We start from the raw sequence: 27654 nt of genomic DNA, 5'->3' as shown, positions 1-27654 counted from the left end.
TGTGGTGGCTGATCATAATTTGTTAAATTACAAAAAATAGTGGTCGGCTGAATTTTTAAAAAATAGGGATCAAATGAAACTGTTTGCAGCTTGTATGACCAATTCATACATGCAGCACTGTGTGTGTGTGTGTGTGTGTGTGTGTGTGTGTGTGTGTGTGTGTGTGTGTGTGTGTGTGTGTGTGTGTGTGTGTGTAGGTGTATTTTCATAGTGTTGGTGTCCCGGTGTAAACAGACATGCTTGAGAACTGATGGGATGCTGAGCCTTCTGCTGCATAACCAAAACGGGAAGGGGGTGGGGTGGTTGAATATCACTAGATCAACAAAAGATACATCCGTTTTTGCTCAATAACATTGACGCTGGAAACAATCTACACTGTCTGCTGTGAACTCTACGGTCCCTGCTTCGGGTTACTGCAGTAGACAACCCACCTAACATTAATCAAATAGCTTGGGTACAGGCTGAGAATCAATTCATGTGACAGACCTTTGGTGCGGAATTTTAAACCCCACTCCGAAACCTGCACCCCACCCCTTCCCCGAAAATACATCAGCAAAAAAATAAATAAACACTTATGCCATACAGCATTTGCTCTTATCAGCTGTATATTGTTTTTGTTTTTTTTCTCCCACTCTCTGTTTAAAGGTGCCGATCGTTCAAACTGATATATGGAGTATTTATTCAAACAGCCCATATGTGTGGATTTTTCAATTCCATCTGCCTGCTAACTCAGACGAGCTCGCTGAAAAATACACCAAGTGGATTTTAAACGTGAGTGAGATACGCAGCTTTCCTTGGGCGCCGAACTCTAAATAAACGCTTGCACATAGCTGCAATACTCTTCTTTGTTATATATACAGCTCACAGAGCCACAGATCAAACACGGGTTTGATTAACACATCCTGTTTTAATTCACCAATGTATTTATTTCCCGAATGATGGCATTATTATCGGTCCCGAGGTTGTGATGCACTGAATAATTGAATGCGAGTGCACGCAAAGGAGCTGTCTGGTTTGCGGTGGTGCTGATGCGGCTTGACCATGGCTGCAGGAAAGTTACTCCTCTACGCTGGCCTTTCTCTCGCCCTCTGCGCCTTGGGCATGCTGACAGTGGCTATCTGCTCCGATCACTGGTACGAAACAGACGCCAAGAGATACAGGGAAAGATGCAAGAGCTTCAGCAGCAGGAGGAACGACCCGGGCTTTATATACATCCCCAACAACAGCCTTCCACTGAGGGCTAGCAGATCGAGACTGGACCGCTGGGAAGAGAAATTGCTGTTGGCTAGAAATCGGAGGCAGCTTTTTGCCATGAGCGCTGCAGACGAGTGCAACAGGCAATATAACTCTACCAACATGGGGCTCTGGACCAAATGCCATCGACTAGGGTTCGACCAGGATATGGAGGACCTCATCGCCAAAGGTAAGGCTTTTACCAACTGTGCTTCTATGGTTTCTTTTGCGACTTTTAGTACAAAGAATCTGCCTGCTTCTATATTTCCCAGTCATGGTTTATTGGTGACAAGTTGCTACAGTTTTTTTTTTTTTTAATATTATTGATTGTTTTTTTTTTAGTGTGTTATGCCATTTGTTTAATAGAGCCAATAAAATAAGCAATGTAAGCACAGTCATATATATATATAATTTTTTATTTCTTAGCAGACGCCCTTATCCAGGGCGACTTACAGTTGTTACAACATATCACATTATACATTATTTCACAGTATACAGATATCACATTATTTTTACATACAATTACCCATTTATACAGTTGGGTTTTTACTGGAGCAATCTAGGTAAAGTACCTTGCTCAAGGGTACAACAGCAGTGTCCCCCACTGGGGATTGAACCCACAACCCTCCGGTCAAGAGTCCAGAGCCCTAACCACTACTCCACACATATACAGTATATATACTAGTAAGTGTACATACTGCACTGTAAAGTAAAATGCTGATTATGCATCACAGATTATTTTAGCAGCCACTGACTAACTGATGTGTGTCAGGAGGCACATGTTTTATGCAGGGTGGCCAGTGATTGGGCACTCAGCAGCTGTTTGTTTGGATTTTGCTGATGCTACTTATATTACCTTAGTTCTCAAAGGAGTGTTTATATTTGGATATAGAAGAGATGACACCCTCTTCTTGTCTGCAGTCATTTGGGAAATGTATTCCAGTGTCTGCATGAAGCTTTTTCAAAGATCAGAAGATAAAAATAAACAGCCAAACTTAATTATAAATACCACTTAAGAGACCACCTAAAATTGATACGTTTTATATGATAAATCACCTTATGTCTCTATGTCCAACTGTTCAGATAACATATTTCCATTCAGCATTTGTGAATTGCATTTTTTATTTTCCTAAGTCCTATAAAAAAAGAGTGCAAGATGTTACAATTTAATGGACCATTGCTCAGTCATTAGTGCCTCTAATTCCTTCATCATCTTTGAAACTGTTCAAAAAAGATGTCAAACATTTTTATACTAGGAAGTAAAAGTTTACGATGGAAAATGTGCACAGTAATTCAGAAGCTTTCACATTCTTTTCCCATGATGATATAATGCTATGCAGTGTGTGCTGTGCTGTGAATGGGTGGCTTTGTGAAGTGTGCTTATCAAAACTGCAGTGTCCAGGATTTGGAATGGAATGGATAACAGAGAGATTACATTTACAATATATATATATATATATATATATATATATATATATATATATATATATATATATATATATATATATAGTACATGGACATATGCATACAAAACACACACTAAATGTTTTAGAAAGAAGGTAATCAAACACTTGTATTGTAACACTTGAAATGTAAGTCGCCCTGGATAAGGGCGTCTGCTAAGAAATAAATACATAATAATAATAATAATAATAATAATAATAATAATAATAATAATAATAATAATAATAATAATAATAATAATAAACAGTATATTCAAATATTTGTAACAAATAATATAGTGAGCAAAGAAAGCACCCCAGCGAAAAAATATGAATCAATTAGATTTAGCATTGTTAATGGCGTTCCTAACCCAAGCAGCACTTCAGAGTAATATCACTTGCAGTCTTCAGATACACACTGTGTGGCACGGCATATCTGTTTTTTGATAGGGATAGATTTTCTTTTACATTTTTCTTACTAAGGGCATGCTTTGAGCTTCACTGGAAGTCATGCACTGAACAACGTTCTTCATTCTATTCAAATCATATGGTAATATGTGCTTTCAACCCAGTCAGCTTTGTCTGCTCTCAATGAAAGGCTTTTCAATGCAAGCTCCATGTTTGTACAAAAGGGAGAAAAGACAAATAATTAATCACTGGAGTAACAGAACCCAGAACCACTCATAAAATAATAAAATAAATGTAAACAAATATAGATATTAAAATATTTGAGAACCATTAAAAAAAGTTTGCTATTCCAAATGTTGAGGTAGTGAGCAGTGAGTCATCTTTATAAGCATCTCCACTTTACATGTTAAACTGCATTTACTTCCAGTCCAGGCATCCCCAGTGACACTCTAATGTGTTACAACATTAGTAAACAGTGAAGAGACTATCAGAAAACGATTGTTCTAATAATATGTTTTTTGAGATTTGACAGCTGACAAATATAACTCGTATTTGGCACACTTGCACTTTATCGGACGCACGTGGAACATCAGCAGGAAAGAAGTCATGTAATACGCAATAAAGAAAAGCTGTTTGTCAGACTGTTTGAGAGAACATTTCTATGAGCAATAATTGGTGTATTTGTCAAATGCAAAGTTCATATTAAGGTCAGAGTATTTTTTTCTTAAAATATTATTACATTATATAATCAATCTATCTATCTATCTATCTATCTATCTATCTATCTATCTATCTATCTATCTATCTACTCCCCCTGTCTGTTGGTGTATGTTGGGAGTGTGAGGAGTGTGTGCTGTTGCAGGAGAGTGTGTGAAGAGAGTAGGTGAGCGATTGTTTTTTGTTTTGTTCTATGTGGTTTATGTTTTTATTTTTGGGGATATAAGTATTATTTAGTGTTTGGTTTATTTGGGTGTTTTCTAAAATTTTAGCTGACTTTAGTCATCGTCATGGGGTGAAAATTATAACGGAGGGTTTTGTTTCTTTTTAGTTGTGGGGTGAGAAAATATTAAATCTGCGTCTCGAATGAATGGGTCAGTTGTTGTTTTTCTGACTGAAATTAATCTCGTTGCTAAAGCTGCTGAGAAGGGAATTGTGGTAAATGAGACATATATTATTGTTTTACCTCTGGCTTTCCATCCACAAGGGTAATCATCTCAAATGTTCCTCCATTTTTAACGAATGATGTGATAGAGAATGCACTTTCCCGACACAGGCAAATAGTTTCAAGCCCGAGGAGAATCCCATTGGGATGTAAATCTCCTAAACTGAAACACATCGTTTCTTTCTGCAGGCAAGTAAATATGATTCTAAATGACATGGATCAAGAGTCAAATGTAGCCCTCAAATTTAAAATAGAGGAAATAATGATATTATTTTTGCAACTACAGAGGCCATGAAGTGTTTTGTTTGTGGGAAAGAGGGGCATTTTATTAAAAATTGTCCTGAAAAAGAGGATAGCGAGGGGGAACAGAAGAAGGGGAAAAAGAGCAAGCTCAAAGAAAGAGAGAAGGGGAAGGAAGCTGGGAGCAGTTCCAATGACCCTGCAAATGCAGGTAATAGCAGTACCCGACAGATAGAGACTCATGGGAATGAGAGACTAGACTAAGAGAGAAGTACTGAGGCGAGCATGAGCGAGCTGACAGCAACTGAAAAACAGGGCAGTGAGGAGGCAGGAAATAATGCTGGAAAATTGTCAGCTCTTGCTGTGGGTAGCGCTGTGGAAGCAGTGACTGACAGTGAGAAACCGGATTGTAGCAATCAAACAGAGAATGTGGTTGGGTCTAGGGCTTTAAAAAAGTGTTTGGTCGAGTCTGTAGAGGTCAATCAAACAGAGAGAGTAGAAAGCAAAATAAATTCAGCAAAAAAAACAGGTAACAGCAGGGGAGGAGTTTCAGTTTAAAACGCCGAAAAAGAAAAGGCAGAGGAAAAGGGTAGACGATTGTACTGCAAAGAAAAAAGCCAATATTACTGAGGAAAGTGTTGCAGAGTCTGAGCAGAGTGAGCTGACAGTGCCATGGAGTGTTAGCGTTGCCAGCAAAACTCCTGAAGAGAGCTCTGAGATAGACAGCGAAGAAAAGGCAAGTCTGACTGACTCAAGCATCAGACTCTGCTTTCTCTGGAACTGGCTACAGTGTCAGCAACATAAAAGATTTTTTAGAAATCACAAAGAATCACCAAACATTTCTTTGTTTTTATTAGCAGCACGATTCACGTCACAGAAAGTGGCAGGCTCCAACCTCACTGAGCAAGAGCATTGGCGTCTGATTAGTAAAGTCAGTAAACCATTTTAAAAAAGATTGATTTTAAATGGATTGTCTATTTCCTTTTCTTCTTAAGATGAACTCGGTCACAATTGGGTCCTTCAATATTAATCGGTCCAGGGATGATTTGAAGAGAGCTGCTTTATTTGAGTATCTTGATCAAAAAAATATAAAAGTTATTTTCTTTTTACAAGAAACACAAACTGATGTTAAAAACCAAGTTTGGAGACTGGAAGAGGGAAGCTGTTTTTAGTCATGGCTCAGTATAAGCACTGGGGTGGCGGTGTTGTTGTCAGGTTTTTTTCAGGTTTTTTTCAGGATAACCCTGATGTTACTGAACTGGTGAAAGGGAGGCTTTTAAAAGTAAAAGTAGAGATTTGGGTAACAGGTTTGTTTTTATAAACATATATGCCCTGAATGATGGGAGAGAGGGGGGTTCTGTTTTTTAAGATGCTAGATCAAGTTTTAGATGGCTGCAGTGGCGAGGATAAGGTGTTTTTAGCCGGTGATTTTAACCATGCACTTAATCATTTGGAGGATCGTAATCATCCTGAACCACACACTCAGTCCGCCACAGAACTTTCTTTGATTTTAAATAAACACGACTTGACTGATGTATGGAGAAATTTTAACATTTCAATAAGGCAGTATACATGGGTCAAATACTGTAATAATAATATATCCTTGGTCTGGTTAGATTGTTTTTATATTTTTAAACAGCATTTTAATTTGGTCACCAAGTGTTTTATTTCCCCAACTGGGTTATCTGATCATTCCCTTTTAAAATTAAGTGTAATGGTACCTTTGATAAAGCCAGAAAAATCCTACTGGCATTTTAATACTCAGCTCTTAAAAGATACCTTAAAAATGCAGGAGTTTTTTTCTGGGAAAGGTGGAGAGAGCAAAAGACTGTTTTTACTTCCCTGGCTCAGTGGTGGGATGTGGGGAAGGTGCAGATCAGATTGTTCTATCAGCAGTACACTACTAATGTCACAAAGAGGATGACTGAGGCTCTGGAAGAGCTGGAGATGGACATGTTAGAGCTTCAGGGAGCTCTGCAGTCCAACCCCAATAGCAGGTCGATTCAAGAACTCAAGAACAAAAAACAGCAGCTGGCTGAGCTGCTGAATGTCAAAGTGTAGGGGGCGCTGGTGAGGTCCCGAGTGCAGTACATAACAGAGATTCTGCCGGGTGGATTGCAGTGGAGCCAGGTGGAGGTGAAGTATCTGGGAGTGTACTTGGGGAATGAGAGGGCAGTTAGGAAAAACTGGGAGGGGCTGTTGGAGAAAATAAAAGGGTACCTGCAGAAATGGTGTTGGATTTTACAAAATATCTCTTATCAGGGAAGGGTTTTAATTATAAATAACCTGGCATATATTTATATGTATGCAGCCTCAAAAAACCTTTTAAATGAAATCCAGAGAGAGTTGTTGAGTTTCTTTTGAGACGGGTACATTGGTTGAGGCAATGTGTTTTGTTTTTGCCTTTAGAAGAAGGGGGGCAGGGTTTGATGGACCTATCCAGTAGACACAGAGCCTTCAGGCTGCAAACAGTAAAAACCACTGTATAACAATGAGAAACTTCCTTGGACTGATGTGGCTCTGCTTTTACTGCATCAGGCTGGAGGGTTGGAGTTGGATAAACAGCTTTTCCTCCTAGAGAGTGCCCAGGTCAACTCTCCCAACCTGCCACCATTTTATCAGAGTCTGCTTAGGGCTTGGCAGACTTTGAGGGTTCAAAGAGGTGAGGGGCCAATTGATTTTTATTGGCTGCTAGAGGAACCTGGCTGTCATTTTAAATCCTGTTTTTAAAATAGAATTAACAGAATCTCAGTCTTTTACAAAGTCAATGGTAAAAGCTGGGGTAATAAAATTACGACATGCTGTGGATGTAAAAAATTAAAAATGGAAAAGTCCACAACTTTTGTCATCAGCTCTGGAGTTACGCTCTGAAAGAATAGCTGGCAGGTTACATGATCAGATTCAAACTGCCCTGTCCAGACAGCAGGAGGAAAGTCTGAACAATGGCTTCTTAGAAAAGAATCAGGCCTTACTTGAGACCGCTTTCCCCTCTTTATTGATTTCCCCATCTGTTCATTTGAATGGGGAAGATGAAGGCCGCCTGTTAAAAATGGCCCTGGCAAATATAGAGGACACTGAGAAAGACCTCTAGTGAAAATGTTTGTCATTCACTTCACAAAGTTTCTTCTAATATTTCAAAATTGTGACTTTTTCACTGCACGATGTTACATTAAATCTATGTTATAAAAATACTATTTGCAGCAGGGCGAAAGCTCTTAATGTATACAGTGTGTGGGGGAATGTGAGGCTGGCAGGGATGGGGTTAAATCTATCCCTGCCAGCAAATCACAGGTGTTGCCATCCCCCAATTAGGTAATTGGTGCTAATTAGGGTTATGTATAAAATGAACCAGAAATCCTTCCTCTAGTGGAGGAGTTTGTGCTGTGATGTTTGTATTGTTGAGCAATATGGTAGTGGGGGCTAATGCCCAGGCTACAGTTCATTGTTTTGTTTAACCTTTTGATTTGGCCCTTGTGCCTTTTTCTTTGTTCATAAATGTGCGCATTAGCGCTTAAACTGCAGCTTTCTGTCTCAGGGTCTCTTTCCTGCCCGTAACAGCTTGGGTCATGATGCTACCCTGTCATACTACTTTTTTTAGATAAATGTGATGGTTTCTTTGGCATCTAGCCAGGTCTCAAGCTGCCCAGATTTAATGTGCTTGATCGTTAGGTGCATCTGTACCCAAGCAATTCCAACTTACTGATGTTTCATGAGTATCCAAAAAGGCTTCAGGGGCTATTCTGGAGAAAGATGCTTTGTTATTTTTCAAATGAGGAAAATCCACAAACCATAAACTGCAACAGACATTTACTGTGTTTTTTTTTTTTTTTACCAAATGAGTTTCTTCCACTTCAGTGAATGTAATTTACACCTGGAACGTTGCCTGTTTTAGCCAGGTAAACAGCATGGTTTCTGACTGAGACCACTGAAACAGGGGTTCTATTCAATTGATCTGAACAGTGCTGGATCTAAGTACTGCGACTGAGAACTGATTTTAGCTAATCAAATAATTCCATAAATCTTCTCTGGTTTGCTTTCCAGTGGCTACAAAGGTTTCTAATGTGCAGTTTTGAAAAAACACGTGATAGCAAACGTGTATTTTCATTTTAAAATATGATATCTGGTACTACATTTAAAAAAAAAAAGTTTCTGTGCCTTATTGTCAATGTATCTATTGCATTGCACTTCCTAGGCCATTTCATTCAAATGGGGAACAGCTGGTTAGTTAATGATAGGGAAAAAGCCATTGAAGGGATAGAGACAATTTCACACTCCAAGTTTTCTTCAATCGTATATCATGTTTTAAAATACAAAATAGATGTTTACTAGAGCATGTGTTTCTTTCAAAAATTGGGCATTTAATGCAAATACAATGAATGGACATGCACAACAGGTTCGATTTAACAAGTTAATTTGTTAGCTATAATTGCTTTTGAGAACCAAGGGTTTGAACATCAAATATCTAACACTACATGTGTGTGTCTGTAATGCATTTTGTATATGCAAATATATAAGATGACAGAGCATTCTATTCAGTGAAGGATGTTGGTATTTAGATCCACCAATGTTTCAAATAAAATATACCCTTCACAAATAGACAGTAATTTTATAAAATGCAATGTTAATTCATATAAAGGCAGAAAGCAGGTTTGAAAATCCATCCCCTACACCATGTTAGCTTCAATAGCATTGCCACTGCTTCCCTTATAATTGTGAAGTTGAACTTTTCATTTCTAATACATTTTCATCACTTTGAAATGTCTCTTGACAGTACAGCTCTTTAGAGCAACCATCTATCATTACCCATATACTTTGATTGCTGGACAGACCCTTATCAAAGTTTCTCATAGTAAAAGCATGGCAGTGTAGTAAAGCATAGTGAAGGTATGGTAAAGCATATTAAACAACATGGCAAAGCTTGGTAAACTATGGTACATGCATAGTATAGCCATGAGAAAAACTGCAAAATGAACGTGCCAATATACTGTGGTAAACTTAAGGGACTGGGTTCTAGATTTGACAGTGAACATGGAAACAAGTATTTATTCATGACTTAAAAACAAATCTGAATTCTGAGGTAAAATTATAGTTATCTAAGTCAAGGTAATTAATGTTTCGGTATAATAGTACACATAAGAAAGCACTAGCTGGAAAAAAGAAACAAAAACATGTTTTAATTTCCAAAGTATCCCATTTCAGAATCTAGCCTAGCTCTAGCTCTCGGCAACATAAACCCTGTTCAAGAACAACCTTCAATCTCTTAGCCTTGGGCCAACTGCATACTAAAATGGTTAACTGTGGTAGCATTTACTCTAGAGTAATTGGATTTTATATATTTATATGTTATCAAAATGGTGGGGTCAGAATTGGGTTATATTTTTAAAAGTCAATAACTCAAATTCCAAACTCTAAAATGAACACCAAACAACTCAATCACAGGCATTTTTAATTGGGTCCATTGATCCAGTACAAGAGGCTTTATCACTTTTGTAACAAGCATGAAAGCACGTTAAGGGGTGGGAGATAAGATTATTTAAAAAAATAACTGCTGGGCTTTGATAGTAATAATAATAATAACTGATATCACAAATTTCTCTGAAAAGATTAGATGTCCACTCATCAAAAATGAGAAAAATATCTCCAGAGATCTACATGTTCTACCAATGCAGAATGACTGGGTGCAAAATTTATTCTCCATTTCAGTTTGTTACTTGACTTTGTTACTTGTGTTCATAAACTGACCCTCTGGCAAATCAGTGCTCATATAACTCCTAGTACAGTATTATTATTATTATTATTATTTATTTCTTAGCAGACGCCCTTATCCAGGGCGACTTACAATCGTAAGCAAATACATTTCAAGTGTTACAATACAAGTAATACAATAAGAGCAAGAAATACAATAACTTTTGTTCAAGCAAAGTACAAGTGTGACAAACCACAATTCAATAATACAGCAGATAATAGTGATAGTTACATCAGGATATGATTAAATAGTGATAGTTACATCAGAATGTGATTAAATACAGAGTACTACAGGTTAAACACTTGGCAGATTACAGTATTCTGAAGTACAGGATTAAATGCAGTAAAATAGGGGGCAGATAAGAGCAAAATAAAGCACATTTAAATGAAGGGTGATAGTGTCCCAGGATACAAACAGAGGAGTTCTACAGGTGCTGTTTGAAGAGGTGAATCTTAAGGAGGCGCCAGAATGTGGTCAGGGACTGGGCAGTCCTGACATCTGTAGGAAGGTCATTCCACCACTGCGGAGCAAGGGTGGAGAAGGAGCGGGCTCTGGAGGCAGGGGAGCGTAGCGGAGGTAGAGCTAGTCTTCTAGTGCAGGCGGAGCGGAGAGGTCGAGTGGGGGTGTAGGGAGAGATGAGGGTCTGGAGGTAGCTGGGTGCAGTCTGGTCAAGGCATTTGTAGGCTAGTACAAGAGTCTTGAACTGGATGCGAGCGGTGATCAGGAGCCAGTGGAGCGAGCAGAGTAGTGGAGTAGCGTGGGCGAAGTGAGGCAGAGAGAACACCAGGCGGGCAGCAGAGTTCTGGATGAGCTGGAGCGGACGGGTGGCGGACGCAGGGAAGCCAGCCAGGAGGGAGTTGCAGTAGTCTAGGCGAGAGAGAACCAGCGCCTGGACCAGGAGCTGGGTAGCATAGTTGGTGAGGAAGGGTCGGATTCTTTGGATGTTGCTCAGGAAGAATCGGCAAGTGCGTGCCAGAGTGGAGATGTGCTGGGAATAAGAGAGGCAACAGTAACTGACTGAGCCCAGAATGTTGTCTTATTTATTCATGAAGCATTATCAACAACGTAGCTTTGTAACTCATTCCATGCACTCACCATACATTAGTATAAATGGCCTCCTCGCCTCTGTCGGTCTCTGTGAGGTGCTTAAAGTATTATCTGGAGTTAAATGTTCATTTAAACTAAGGATGTGTAATGTGTGATGGCTCAAAGGCCCGAACCACAAACCCACACATGTTTAATTAGTATTTTGCTAATGTGTTTTTTTTATTCTTTTTTTTGTTGTTTGTTTGTTGCATATCTGTGATGAACTGAAGCATTTAAACAAATTGGATGCTGGTAAGCATCTTAAGATTAGATGTTGTAGATCTTAAGAACCAAGAGCCTAATATGAACAACAACAAAAAATAGGTTCAGATTTTCAAGCATATGGTATAAAATAAATATCAGGTTGCCAGAGGTGGGTCATGGGTTATTGCTCACATAGTTTTTTCAATAAAGCTTTCTGTTTCCATGGTAACATATGCCATATATACAATTAAATTAGTCAATTTGCCTAAAGGAAGCCCATCTTGGATATGACCCCAGTTCTAAGTAAACCCCAGAGCCTCTTGTCCTCTGTAATTAATCTCTGACAGGTTGAGTTACAGCACAGCATTAGACCAGACTCTATCCTAGACTACGTTTATGACTATTGTTACCTGAAAATGTGCTGCACACTCTGTCTGTCTGTCTTCTCCATTGATTTTAGACTGTGCGTAATTACTTTATAATAATATAATATATAATATGCCAAAGGAATAAAGGAGAGCAGCCGTGGCCCCACCTTTACTTCCAAAGAGGTTTCTTCAGTAACACAGTTACATCAGTGAGAAGACAACGCTTTTGTTGAATTGATCAATCTAGAGCTATGGCCAAGAATTAACTAATTTTGCTTCATAAAGTTGAAGAAAACCTGTTGAGTAATGTTACATTAACATTATATACCGCTTTGTAATTTTCCATATACTTAAAGAAAACCTGACAAAAATTGAAAAATGTCAGGTTTTGAAATTTAACATGAAATACTTTCCTATTGTTATGGCTTCCAGTAGACTTTTGCAATATAATTTTGTAGTTTCATTGATTACATGATGTTAAATAAAAGTTGCAAATTATATTCATATATTTAAAAATGATGTCTCGATCCTAAAATTCTAGGTGATGCACAACTTTTAGCCATAGCTGTATATACCACAGAGTTAGTCACAGCAGCATTGTTTTAGAGAATTTTACAGAACTGGGGAATCACCCCTAAAAACAGGAGGATTCCTGGTAGTGTAAAGTGCTGTAACAAAACCCAGTGGTGGCATCCCAGTAAGGTATAGGAAGTTCAAATCCACCCCTTAGTAATAGCAAGAACCTGTTCATTATTTGTATTATCACACTTAGCTTCTTATCATTTTACCTCAGATATTTTTTTATAACTCTACAGCCGATTAAAAAAAAAAAAAAAAAAAGCAGGCACATGTTTAGAAAGCGTCTGCCGGAAGTTATATTTTGTGCCGGAAGTGCAATTGTATGTATATATGTTATGGGCAAACTCCGAAACGGGCGATTTACGAATTTCCCGGTCAAAGCCTGAAATGAATGACAAAGATCTTTCATTTAATGTTTTCAGGGGACAGAGACAGAGTTATGATTGAAGAGCTTGTTTGACCCGCCTACCTGAGTAGTGTCACTCACTCAATCACTCACTCACTCATGTCATTCATAAAAACTACACACTCCGGTTTCAGAAAATAGGCATACATTTAAAATGTATTTTTATTGATGACATGACTACATAAAATATTTAATGAGCTATATAAGACTAATTTATTTTTTTTTTAAAATTAAAATCTAGATATGTATTATGAACTTAAGTTACACTCTCAGTCACTCTGCTGAATACACTCTCCAACTCCTATTAGATCGCTTGTCATAAACACAGTCAAACGTGAATCAACTAATCATTCATGTTCCACCCAGTAACTGCATCCGTCTCTCTGATTGGACAGTTCAATACAACTCATTTTTATTATCATTATTATGTTATAAATAATACTGTCCTTTTTACACGCAAGTGTCAATGGGGTTTCTCATTGTAATTTTTGTTCCAATGTTCCTTGTTCCGAGGCCTGTCACTCAGAACAGGAATGAAAGAGCAGAGGGAGTGATTCAGACTCTACCCGAGAAGCAGTGGGCAGACCGGGGTTTGCTTGGGCAAAGTCTGAAATAAGTTATTTTAATAATTTTTTCGAGCTTTGGGCAAAGCTCGAAAAAAATATAAAATAACTTATTTCAGGTTTTGCCCAAGCAAACCACAGTCTGCCCACTGCTTCTAGGCAATAGTCTCCCTCTGACATGTGAATGGTTCACATCACTGTTAGTCATGCCCCTTTTCAAAGGAACACACCACCCTTCCCCTGCACTCCTCACAACAAGAGAAAATGGCTGAAAGTGAAAGAACTGCTAAACAGCGATTCTGTGACTTAACAGAAAATGAATTACAACACTAAAATAGTGATTCAAACGTCACTGTCACTGTTTTCTGACTCTGAAATTCAAACAAATTCAACTTGACGATGTAAACAAATATGACGGCCAGGATCTAAACGCACTACTAAGAGAGTATTATGTAGCAGTCAGGAAGCCAGACGGAGAGCTCTATGCCAAAAATACTTTGATAACTATGCAGTATGAACTTCAAAAACATTCTGTTATTTATTTATTTATTTATTTATTTATTTATTTTATTATTATTTATTTCTTAGCAGACGCCCTTATCCAGGGCGACTTACAATCGCAAGCAAATACAAATACATTCAAGTGTTACAATATAAGTCATACAATAAGAACAAGAAATACAATAATTCTCAAGTGTGACAAACCACAATTCAATAATACAGCAGATAATAGTGATAATATTTATTTACTTATGCTGTGTCAGCTATATTTAAACAAAATATATAAAGCCATATTTACTATCCAACCTTGCCTCACTTATTTTCTTGACTGTTTCATATATTAAATATGTACTGCACACTCAGCTCATAGTGGAAAATGAAATGCCCCTCGAGAAGACTATTCCTGCGGCTTCGGGCATTATAGCCCCGTCAGTAACAATAGTCTTCCCTTGCGGCAATAATTTTCCACTATGACCCTCCTCTCCAGTCCATATTTACTATATATTGTATATTTACGAGTGAAACTTACAATATTATCAGTGCAGCAATATTTCTGTTTTATCTTAGTATGTGTGGCAGCAGTGTGGAGTAGTGGTTAGGGTTCTGAACTCTTGACCAGAGGGTCGTGGGTTGATACCCAGGTGGGGGACACTGCTGCTGTACCCTTGAGCAAGGTACTTTACCTAGATTGCTCCAGTAAAAACCCAACTGTATAAATGGGTAATTGTATGTAAAACTAATGTGATATCGTATAACAATTGTAAGTCTCCCTGGATAAGGGCGTCCGCTAAGAAATAAATAAATAAAAATTATATACATTATATATATATATATATATATATTATTTTTATCCTGGAAATTGATTCTGTAACGAATATGGCCTTCTTAACTAAACCAGCAATCCGTTTATTGATAATGAAGGAGTTTGAATAACACTGCTATTTTTTATATTTTCTTTGCAATTAAATGTCGCTGACTCGTAAATATGGTGATGTTCACCAGAACCTTGCTTTACCCCCAAAAAATGCTTTACCCCCTGGCATAAAATTTTACTTAAGGCACATCATTTTATTTCCGGCAGATGCTTTCTAAACGATGTGCCTGCCTTTTTTTTCTTAGATGTCACCACCGCCAAAGATATTTATATACTATATATTGACTTTACGTGCAAAGGGTTATGGGACATTAAGAGAGCTCGGGAGAATTTTTTATATCGGGAGTCAATGGAGCTGTGAAATATTTCACACATTTTTGCAGATTTTCGCTATATTTAAAAAATTCATCAAACTTTTGCAGTAAATTTCACTTTGGCCAAGGTCGCTTAAAGAAAACGGCAACATTTGCAAATTATGACAGAACATAATTCTTATGAAAAATGCTATCTCCTGAAAATAAAGGCAGAAAACAGCACAGCCAGCACAGATATTCTATAATTGGCACAGCATTCGGAAAAGTAAAGCTTAATAGACTTTTGAAGCTGTATCAAAGATATTATATGAATATCTTTAAAAATAAACATTTTTTATAACAGATTTTTCAGGAAACCACACAGCATACGGATGGGGATGCCTATTTCAATCACCTGCTTTGTCCCAATAGCTATATTGCTATGTGTATTAATATTGTTTTATGCTATGTATTCCCAAAGTTACCAATATCACCAAAATGTTATATATTTAAAGCTGCAAAATTTGACATGGCTCCATTGACTCTCAATTACCACCCCATTTTAGTCCCCTGATAGCAGCTCTGTGAATATTTGCTACTGAATCTATTTTTACTCGTTAGCCATGGCCTCTTCAACTATACGAGTGAGGTTGAAGAGGTCAGGTTAACAAGTAAAAATAGCTGCAGTATTTGTAGTTGTGCCATGCATATTAGTTTTATACAACTCTGCTATTGTTGTGGGAATGTTGTCTTTCTGAAGCGCAGTTTAGCTGTGGTGGTTCAGGAGGAAACATATCCTGTACAAAGTGATGGATTTTCTCATCCAGGCCCGAATTATGTCTAAAGACATTTATTTCTTAGTCTGTTTGCTCTGCCTCACTGTGATTGTTACGTGTGCTGTCTGCTTTCTGAGCTGTGCTATTCCCTGATTCCTGTTCCTCTTCATTGGTTTGGTGTTCAAATTGACTCAGTTACTCGCCTATTTTCATTCTGATGGTTTCTGATGGATTATAAGGGTCTCGATCAGGCTTAATTTCTCAAGAAGTAAAACTGTAAGTGTGACTTACGTACATTATGAGTACATGACAATTGGATAAGCAGATCTCAAAATATTATAAAGCTTGCGATATATATATACTGTATCTACCTATTTCGCAAACTCAGTCTTGCCGTGCTTTCGAATTATCACCTCCTCCCCAACCTGCTAAGAAATAATAAATAACCACCATCACCTCACTCCCAGCCTCGTGCTGAGGGGGGGGGGGGGGGGGGATTATACGATGCTGCTCTGCCTCATCATTTTCATTCACTGGGATGAACACGTCACATAGATTTATTATTTTATTGTTTGTTTTTTAGCAGGCGGCACCGGAATGCACTGAATGATGAATTTTTATTTTTATTTTTCTTCACCCATTGTTTGGGTTAAATGTTTTTGGAAATCTGTAAGATCTAGTATTAAATTAAAGGTAGTCATTTAACGCAAAAGATTGCCCTGACTGAAATGTAAAACTGTATCGTGTGTAAGAGGAGTAAGTATAGGGTGCCTCCACTATATCACTGTAGCAGAGGATGCCTGTATGTATAAATGAGACAGATTTCAAATCCCTTTCTAATCAGTCCAGGTGATGAATAGAAACCTCGCTTTTGAGTCATTAACCATGCAGGAGAGCTTTATACTTGGGAATCGTTGACCCTGCAATGTGATACTAATACTGGGATCTTCCAGCCAGCTCAGAGCAGACCACTCAATACTGTGGATCTCAGAATCACGAAATATAATGAATTCAGTAGGGAGGATCTCAGAGCCAGCCCAATTAATAATGAATGTTCTGCACTGGTGTCTTTGTGGCTGCAAGTGAAATGAACAGAGCCCTGTTGAATTAAAAGTTGCTTTTTACTTTTAAATTCCTGTCTGTCTAGCCCAAAGGTTGAGTGGCCCATATGGTTTCAAAAATAAAAAAGTGATTTCAGGGAGTGTGGATGCTAATGTCAGAACAACATAAAACATGTTAGGAATCGAGAAAAGGGTGTTTGACTTATAGAGACATCCCTTATAAAATGTTACCCTAGTATGGTAAAGCATATTAAAGAAACTGTGCAAACCATGGTAAATGTGTAGTATAACCAACTGATCACATTAAAATGTTATAACCTCTCCACCTATCTTATGCCATTAAATCTTGAGATTAGCTTTTTTTCATTCCCAGATGCAATAATAATGAAACAATTCACATTTTAGTGCCTTTCATCACAAAGATCCCAAAGCGCTTCACACACACACACACACACACACACACACACACACACACAAATAGGCCATTCGATTAAAAACAGTCTAATACAAAATTTGATAAAACAAAAATTAAAAACGAGATAAAAAAAGTGGTTTTAATTGTAAAATTAGAAAAACTAGTTTGTATAAAACAAATGTTTTATAAAATTGGAATTGAAAAATAAAATAATAATAATAATAATAATAATAATAATAATAATGTTATCTGTTCAATTGATCTAAAAGGTGGGAGATCTGAATAGGACCCTCTCTGGTGTTTTTCAGCGTTATATCTTGCATGAATTACTGTTCTTTATTTGCCCTTCAGGGCTGAGGCGACTATATAAAATGCAAGCACTTTGGAAAAAGAAGAAAACATAGTTTTTAAAATTGGAAATCTCCAGGAGTGCTTTAAATTCTGCAGGTTCACCCTTTGAGTTGATAAACAGGCTTTCCCATATCTTGCTCTGTCAGACTGGAACGTCTTGCCCTCTGGTTAATTAAATCCTGCAGCAGGGACTGTCTTTTAAAAATCTGCACGCCGGAAATGCCTGCAAGCCCTGGCGCGATGGATGTGTTTTGTGTTTGGGAACAGTTTCAGTATGTCTGCGTTGAAGGAGTTTTAAATGGCCTTTGCCCTTAGAAGCTCATATCAGGAGCTAAACAGCTGCAGCACTACCCTGCAAGAATCAGCAAATTCCAGCAGCCAAGTAATAATAATAATAATAATAATAATAATAATAATAATAATAATAATAATAATAATAACACATTTAAAAAATGGATTATACAAGTTATGTCATTATTTATAATATTATTTAAAATACAGTCAACTCTCATTAATACAAATTTCAAAGGACTATCAAAAAAATGTGTCTTATAGGTAATTCAGTAGTTCGGGACAAACACCAATCACAAAATGTTTTAGTACACATATGTATTGTGGAGAATGCGGAGTATGCAATTTTACAGAGAAGTATGTTGTATATAAACATTAATTTGGCATCAAACCTAACTTGGTTTGAGTGCTCGCTGCCTGGCCGACTGGACGAGGCAGAGACCCGCATTGACAAAACCATGAAATTGTTTTTAAGAAAGGTGGAGATGGGGAGGTGGTGGGTTACGATGAAATTGAAACGCAACTGAGAGGTAAGTGAAGAGGGTATTTATAGTACTAACAGTCTTAATTAGCTAATGTTTAAACTGAATGATTCAATTTGGTGACGCGGAGACTGGTGTCTGACCCTCCTCCTGAACTTTAGTTATGAACTTCATTTGTTATTATCAGGAGTCAATGCCAATTGCATACTTTCAGTTTTTATTGAAAATACAGTTATAAGTGAACTTTTTAAAAGTATACATTACAAAAAGAGTTAAATAAAAAAATAAAAAAAACCTTTTGCAAAGATAACAGTAAATTACAGCATATTGCACTGGTAAAAATCTATAATGCAACATTTACTTAGTGGTCCCAGATACAGACACATTCTGATCACAGGCATTTTAAAACCACAAAAGCAAGGTGTGGAGTAGTGGTTAGGGCTCTGGACTCTTGACCGGAGGGTTGTGGGTTCAATCCCCAGTGGGGGACACTGCTGTTGTACCCTTGAGCAAGGTACTTTACCTAGATTGCTCCAGTAAAAACCCAACTGTATAAATGGGTAATTGTATGTAAAAATAATGTGATATCTGTATAATGTGAAATAATGTATAATGTGATATCTTGTAACAATTGTAATCGCCCTGGATAAGGGCATCTGCTAAGAAATAAATAATAATAATAATAATAATGAGCAAATCAGAAATACTGACGACTTGTATCCAGTTTGCTATTCATAGGGCAGTATTATTGTATCCTGTTTTTTCAGAATGGTTGTGTTTGAGGGAATGTTGAAATCTGCAGCAACATCTTTCTTTCTCAAAGAAGCTGGGAGTTTTTTTTTAAGAGAAAGGTAGTGAAAGATACTCAATTTCTATGGTTTCATTGGTTGGGAGTCCTCAGTCAAGATGCCTCATGTCATGGTGGGCCTTGAGCTCGGCGCTACGACGCCCTCGGTGCCTCGGCGCTTCCACACCCTTGAGGCTTTTCAGCTCTGCGCGTTGCACTCTCGGTGGGAATTAACCCCATCCTTGCCACAACACCTAATTCAAAATAATACATAATGCAAATAAATACACAAAGCTACAACAACAACAATAACAATAATAATAAATACATACATAAATATATAAAAGGGGCGGGCACCCTGTCACACATACATACTACTTAGACACCGGCATACTCTAGGAATAGAATTGTATGTGTTTGACATTTTATGTGTTATATTCACCTTCGTTTTGCCATTTAAGATGTGACTGAAAAACTATAACCAAGCATTAATGAACTGCAGCCTTGACATCTAGTGTCATCATGACTTACAAAACTATCCATGTGGGAAGCAGTTTGAAAGGTTTCTTTTTAAAGCAAGATGACGCATTGTTTGCACAAGCTTTTGATAAGCAAGCTTGGCAATTTAGGCCTTTGTACACCTTTGGTATAATCCTCTGCTTTTAGAAACCAAGTGATTAGTGTTTGTTTTTCTTTTGTACACAGCAAAAAAAAAAAAAAAAAGATGATTTCCAAATGTGTTGTCATTTTGACAGGATATGTTAGGAGCAACAAACAAACCTTTTATAACAAATTGAATGGCTTTCTATCTAGACAGAGCATATGTGGATTTACAATTGTTTTCCTCCAAAATGTAAATCTAAACAGATTTATTCTAAATGTATTTTTGTAAGTCGAATTTATTATTATTATTATTATTATTATTATTATTATTATTATTATTATTAATACAATTAATGTTAACAGTTAAACAACTTACTAAAAAGCCCATCAGATGTTAATAAAATTCTTCTGTTTTAGAACTCTCCCAAATGTTCCTATTTTAAAATATATTCATTCATCTATTGCAAAAACCTCCCATACCCTACCTTTAAATACAAAATGAGAGCTTTCGATATCAAACACTTCTTAAGATATATGCACAATGGAAAGTGTAAGGCATATCTCCAGATTATTGTACATTTTCTAAAGACTGCCCTTATCATGTTTCATCACAACTGGATAAGCAGTTATATCTATATAAGACAAACTTGTTACCCTGGAATGCCCCACACAAAATCACCATACTTACTGAATTATGTATTTTTGACACAGGGCACAAATACTTATTTTAACACTATGATGTACTCTATGTTTTTAGATATTTGTCTACAGTTCACATTACATTGCAGAAGTAAGCTTCCGTTGTTGTTAGAAATTAGTATTATATTTAGAGTTTGTATAAATAAAATGTCTTCACTTACCTAAATGTTTTGAAAACCCTAAACAAAATCAATAAGTAGGCTATCCCACTGCGTTCGCTTCCTCTGCTAATATAATTGAGACGGAATCTTGTACTTTGTGTCGCTGATAGTTTTCTCCAAAACCATTATCAAAACGTAGTAATTTAGTTCACACTAAATTAAAATAAACAGACTGTATTGCATTAAGCAGAGCTGTGAATAAGATGACAAACGTTGTATTACTATAGGTTTTGTCAGTATTATAATAAAATCATAATGAAGTTGTCTGACTATAAATAAAAATGATGCTTTCAATGGAAGTGAAGACAATTGCCTTAATACAAGTCATGCTGCTGAATCTGTGTATATTTATCTAAGTTTTCTTCTATTTTTTGCTCACGTGTCTGGCTTGTTGTATTACATGTATTCTTTAGCTGTGAGAATCCACCTATGTACTAAGCTATTTTTATTTTGAGGAATATTTTGTGATGTATATGATGTAAAATGAGAGACTGGGGTACAACACTACCCTGGGGTACCGCGTGGTGTCTCATTTATAATGTGACATACTTACAGACCTACTCACAAGCAAATCTAAAGTGGGAGAACAAATGGGCGACAGAACTACAATAAAATAACTCCATCTCGGGCTTCTGTAAGTTTCATAAAACACATTGGGGTAGATGTGCTAAAGTGTTGTGCCTGTCACAATAGTCACAAACCAGTGGCAGACGAGTCGGAAGTCTGAAATTTGAAATGTACAAAACATTCGCAAAGCTGTTATCAGCTTTTTAGGGAAAGCTTTGCGGTTCAACCTTAGATGAATATGTAATTATGGCGTTCCTGCATAAATTTGCAAAAAGGGGGTGGAGATAGTGCAAATGAGGGTTCACAAATATTATAATAAGATTTATTAAAGCTGCCGACAATTGCAACACTTACAATTGCATCAATTTAAGAACTTTTAAAAGCATGTTTCAAAGTCACAATTGTTGCTGGCATTTCCCAGTCCACTTTTTCTCGTGTGTTGCCAGTTGTGCTCAATGTATTTGAGGTAAACACCCAAGTACCTAATTTTCACTAAAGTCAGGGTGTACTTACAAGCCTCAAACAAATTTCTATGACATTTCTGGTTTTCCCAGGGTGTTGGGAGCAATAGACTGCACACATGTGCCACTAACCCCTCCAGCTCATTCTGTATAGGACCATGATCTATTGCTACTAAGCAGGCCAAGTTAAAATAATAATAATAATAATTAAAATAAAATAAAAAACCCTAAAATCATTTAGCTCTTTGGGGGTGAAGGTTGGGACCCCACTTTAGAATCTGATGGGATTAAACTGCCTTTCATTTTTTATATTATATTTATTTTATATATATATATATATATATATATATATAACAGTATTAAAATAGTTAAAATGAAGACGGAACAGAATGCATTGTGCAGATGACGTTAACATTTGACAAAAACAATGTTATTTGGATTCTTGCACCCTTGCATGTTATAGACGTTATCCTTCGGGCACCCTCTGCTGCAGCAAACTGCAACTCCCACTATTTATTTGAACAATGTTGCACGACTCTCGCAATGTATGCTAGAGATCTCGCTAAGAAGATGCAACAAATATTTAAATTAGCATATTGTGGCTATTTTCATTAGTACATATGACAAAATGTATACCTCGCGAATTGTCTCAACGCAAATGCAAATTGCGGTATGTTTGCACTGTGACTGGCCCATCATAATACATCTATCCCTTAGTGTTTGCTCTCATCTCAGAACACCTTGATGGAATTATTTTATTGTAAGTCACTGCAGCCCGTCTATATACTGTACTACTCTCAAACAAACACTGGGGCACACTGTGTGCCAATGATGTCACTACAATTGTTGAGTGCTATACTGTATTTTAATATAAATGAAAGACTTTAACAGATCATTCAGGAGTTTTGTCACTACTCACCGATTTAATAGTCACAACTCAACAATAATCAAAAACTTTTAGACAGTTCAATTCTTTTTGTACTCAAATGTTACAGGCAAGGTTTGCCAGATTTCATGTTTTCACTAAAGAAATGCAATGCTTCCATAAACAATGATAACTCATTTTTAATATCATTTAAAAAAAAAAACATAGCTAGACCAATCACAGTTTTCTCCAGACACTGAATCCAAAAACAAGATGCTGGCTGGCTTCTAACCCAAGCTGGAGCTTCATACAAACCTTTAGAATTAAACTAGGCTGTAATCGATAAACTGATAATCTTGTACAGATGTGACAGATATTTCAGAATGTGCACTGTTTGTATTTACAGCTATACAAGATGGCTGTAAGCATTCAACAAGGCATGTGTAATGTTTATAGGCTTGTGGTTTATTATACAGCATATACGTGATAACATGTTAACATTACAATCCAGTCCGTTTTGAGCCCCATCTGCACTCAGGGACTTGTCCAAAGTGATAAGATGTGCAACATGCTTTTCCATTTCAGCCTGTCGGCCCAAGGGAGCTGTCCAGTGCTGAACTACATTGCCCATGATGTGGATATGTGTAATTTGCTAATGATCTATACTGACCTCTGTGGATTAGGAAGCAGGGCTGAAAAGGTTTAGAGAGTATTTCCATTGGTTTATGGTCCTATTATCTAAATAACAATCAACAATGATGCAAATGGAAATACACTAGAGCTGCTACGAGCAGAGTGTTAGGACCATCTCTGTTTACATTCAAAGCTTTCCACATTTAAGAAGCTCTGCATAATGAAAATGAATAACCCCTGGCATCTGTAGCAAACCGTTTTGGTGTAAATTGACTGTTCCTTTTATTACTGATGGATTTGTTTTGAGATGGTTTCCCTGACTTGTATTCTCTGTTCTAAGTTCATCCCTCTTCTCTGACATGGTCCTCCTGTCCCACAACAAAGCTAATTGCCTCTTTACTCCCAGGAACTTGAGAGCAGAGGTTGCCTCCCTTCACATGGGGTGCCAATATTGTAGGGTTAGAACAATAATCGCTAATATCTATAATCAAATTTTTTTTTTTTTGGAGCGATAATTTTATCGCGTTGAAAAATTAGCGATAATCATAATTATCATCCGTGACCAATGAAGCAGGAAGCGGCTCTGCATTGAGCAGTAAGTGGCACTGAACTGTCTGTGCGAAACATGATCTGTGTGAGCACTGTGTACACTGGGAAGTTAAGTATTGATTTTAAACAAGACTTTTAACTTTACGCCATGGTTTCATTTTGATAATAAGTTGTTCACTGGCAAAGCATGACTGGTTTTCTAACATAATAAAACAAATGTTTGTAAAATATAAAATAAATGCTAGCTCACTGTAAAATTACTGTAGAAAAGTGAAACTTTTGACTATTAAACATTTTGACACAGGATTTTTTTTTTAACTACAGTAGAGTACTATACTGCAGCCTATGTACCATATGGAGAAAAATAAACAGGTGCTCAGCACCCTTGTATATATACAAGGTTGCTGAGCACCTGTTTATTTCCCTGACCACATTCCGGCACCTCCTTAAGACTCACCTCTTCAAACAGCACCTGTAGAACTCCTCTGTTTGTATCCCGGGACACTATCACCCTTCATGTAAATGTGCTTTATTTTGCTCTTATCTGCCCCCTATTTTACTGCATTTAATCCTGTACTTCAGAATACTGTAATCTGCCAAGTGTTTAACCTGTAGTACTTTGTATTTAATCACATCCTGATGTAACTATCACTATTTAATCATATCGTGATGTAACTATCACTATTATCTGCTGTATTATTGAATTGTGGTTTGTCACACTTGTACTTTGCTTGAACAAAAGTTATTGTATTTCTTGCTCTTATTGTATTACTTGTATTGTAACACTTGAAATGTATTTGCTTACAATTGTAAGTCGCCCTGGATAAGGGTGTCTGCTAAGAAATAAATAATAATAATAATAATAATAATAATAATAATAATAATAATAATAACTATATATACAGAGATTATTACACCGTGTAACAAATTTTTATTTTTTTTGGTTCCTGGGTAGTAAGTGTTATTTCCTAATTGCTTATGCTTCAAAAGTATAGAAAATGGCTATTATTCCCCACAAACTTTGCTTTTGTGACCAGGACAGTGATATTTTGAAATTTACCTATTTTCCAGAACATTCCAGATAGATTCAGTGCTGAGTAAACTTGGAGTAACTTCTAGAACTTTCTAGAATTTTCCAGTAATATAAATAGTAGTATAAATACAGGGGCCTTAAGCCCACCAGTTCAGTTTAGTTCGAGCTGCCTAAGTGGATACATATCTGCATTTTTCTGAGATGGCATCAAGAGGCTGTAAGTATCCAGCAGACGCATTTTGCTATGTCTGCGGCAGTATTTATCAAGACAAGAGCGAAAAAGTACTCCGTGGAAGCATCTGCTAAGATGTGTGAGGCCTACAAGGCATATTTCGGCATGCCTGTCGGGGATCAAGACAAACCCTGGGCACCTCATTTCACCTGCGAGCACTGCAAAAAACACTCTGGAAGGTAAGATGGACAATTGTTGCTCAGAATTTTATGTTCTAAAATTTGTTAAAATTTTTAAAATTGTAAAAGTTTTTAATTTTAAAATGTTTTACAATTTTCAATGTTATTGAAAAAATATATCATATATGAAAAATGTTGCGAGAATCTCTTACACATTAGTCATGGGTGAAATAAATGTATTTTTGTAGGAAGGTACAGAGGGGAAAAGAGAGCCATGAAGTTCGCTATCCCAAGAATTTGGCGGGAACCCACTGACCACTCAAGCAACTGCTACTTCTGCATGGTGGACCCTTCCAAGCTTACCGAGTTCTCTGTGGGGAGGAACAACGTCAAGTGGGAGCCACTGGTGGACCCCCAGAAGGTGCTGATGCCACCACTGCACATCAAATTGGGCCTTATGAAACAATTTGTCAGAGCTCTAGATAAGGAGTCGGCAGCCTTCAAGTACCTTCAAGACTTCTTCCCTAAGCTGTCTGAGGCAAAGGTCAAAGCCGGTGTCTTCGTCGGACCACAGATAAAGAAGATCCTGGAGTGCAATGAATTCCCCAAGAAGCTCACTAGTAAGGAGAAAGCGGCTTGGAACAGCTTTGTCGCAGTGGTTCGGGGCTTCCTGGGCAATCACAAGGCCGAAAACTATGTGGAGCTGGTTGAGACTCTGGTGAAGAACTACGGCACAATGGGCTGTAGGATGTCCCTCAAAGTCCATATCCTTGATGCTCATCTTGATAAATTCAAGGAGAACATGGGAGCGTACTCGGAGGAGCAAGGCGAGCGCTTCCACCAGGATATACTGGACTTTGAACGCCGCTACCAAGGACAGTATAACGAGAACATGATGGGAGACTACATTTGGGGGCTGATTCGTGAAAGTGATTTACAGTATAATCGTAAATCTCGAAAAACTACTCACTTCTAAATCTTCTGTAGTCATTTTTGTATTACTTTAGTATAAATACATGTTAATTTGGGTTCATATGTTGTTTTTTTCTGACTTTATGTGAACGAAAAGACACAAATTCGCCCGTTTTCTCATTGGAAATAGGTACATTTCAAAATATCACTGTCCTGGTGTGACAGGATGGTAGAGGATACTGGCGTTCAAGACTCAGAGGCAGAGTATTTTAGAAATGGGGGTTTATTTTTAATAAACCAAAACATAAATAAAACAAAGAAATGCCACACGGCAAAATAAAGGGCACAATGGCCAAAACAAAGATTTAAACACAACAGAAATATCTTAAACTAAATATACAAAACTCACAGTTATGAAAACCAGCAAAACACAGGCCCCAGCTCTTCATTGTTTCTTCATTGTTTCTTCATTGTTTCTTCATTGTTTCTCCTTTGTTCTCCTCCCTCTCCCCCGTGCTGCAGCATTGCCAGCTTTATATGGGCCAGCTGGGCCAATTAAACAATTAATAATATAATCCCCCAATTTGGTGATTGGGATCATGTGTTTAATTGGCAGCCATTCCAGCTCTGTTCTGTAGCTCCACTCCAGAGCCAGAATGGTCGCCCATCACGTGACCCCTTCCATTAAAGGGGCAGGACAACTTTGTCCTGCCACACCTGGTCACAAAAGCAAAGTTTGTGGGGAATAATAGCCATTTTCTATACTTTTGAGGCATAAGCAATTAGGAAATAACACTTACTACCCAGGAACAAAAATTGTGTTACATAGTGTTATTATTTTTTTTTTTTAAAACCTACTTTGATTCTCTTAATGCTAGATTCGCCACACAAGTAAAGAAAACAAACTTGCAGGTAACATTTTGTTTTGTTATATTAATACATTTGGTGGTATTTTTTTTTATGAAAGTAAACATTCTCAAATTAACATAAATGGTTAAATAAGAAAAAATATAGGTATTATTTTATAGGAAAACTACATCAATTACAAGAATATATATTTTTTTTTCCGGCCAATGATTACGATTGTCTGGTATTTTACAGACAATAATCGATAGCTGAAAATGTCATTATCGTCCAACCCTACAATTTTGTATTTATTTGTAATTGTATTTATTTAATTATAATTATCTTTGTTTAATTTGAATGAATATTGTGTAAAAAATGATGTATTATAAAGACCTGTATAGCGTAAAATTAACTATAGAACACATTGCTTTATAAAAAGCTAACTAACCTCTTTTGTAGGGTTATCTTTCTAGATGTCATAAATAGAGATCTTTCCCAAAGCTAAACACACATAATGTATGTTTGAGAAAATGTTTAAATAACAATTTGTTGACTGCAAAAAAAAAGTATCTTATCTTCAACAAATTCAATACAAGAACCATTCTGGAATGGTTTGCAAAAATCCTGTGTTAATTTGATTTGATCTTTATTACATGAGATTAGCTGTTATTTATTTCATGTTAGTATTGGACTCGGGTTTCGCCAA

At 37.0% G+C, this 27654-nt stretch overlaps 1 protein-coding gene across 1 annotated transcript in view; it reads left to right on the top strand.

The window, feature by feature from the left end:
* The window catches only part of LOC117414921 (transmembrane protein 178B), a 153326-nt gene that overhangs the window by 854 nt on the left and 124818 nt on the right, over positions 1 to 27654 (top strand). The window contains exon 2 of the mRNA XM_034024774.3: positions 646 to 1423. Coding sequence (XP_033880665.1) covers positions 1042 to 1423 — 382 coding nt within the window. The 5' untranslated portion in view covers positions 646 to 1041. The remainder of the gene's footprint in view (positions 1 to 645; positions 1424 to 27654) is intronic.

The sequence above is a fragment of the Acipenser ruthenus genome, chromosome 7 (genome assembly GCF_902713425.1).
Source record: "Acipenser ruthenus chromosome 7, fAciRut3.2 maternal haplotype, whole genome shotgun sequence".
NCBI lineage: Eukaryota > Metazoa > Chordata > Actinopteri > Acipenseriformes > Acipenseridae > Acipenser > Acipenser ruthenus.
This window is presented reverse-complemented; position numbering and strand designations above follow the sequence as displayed.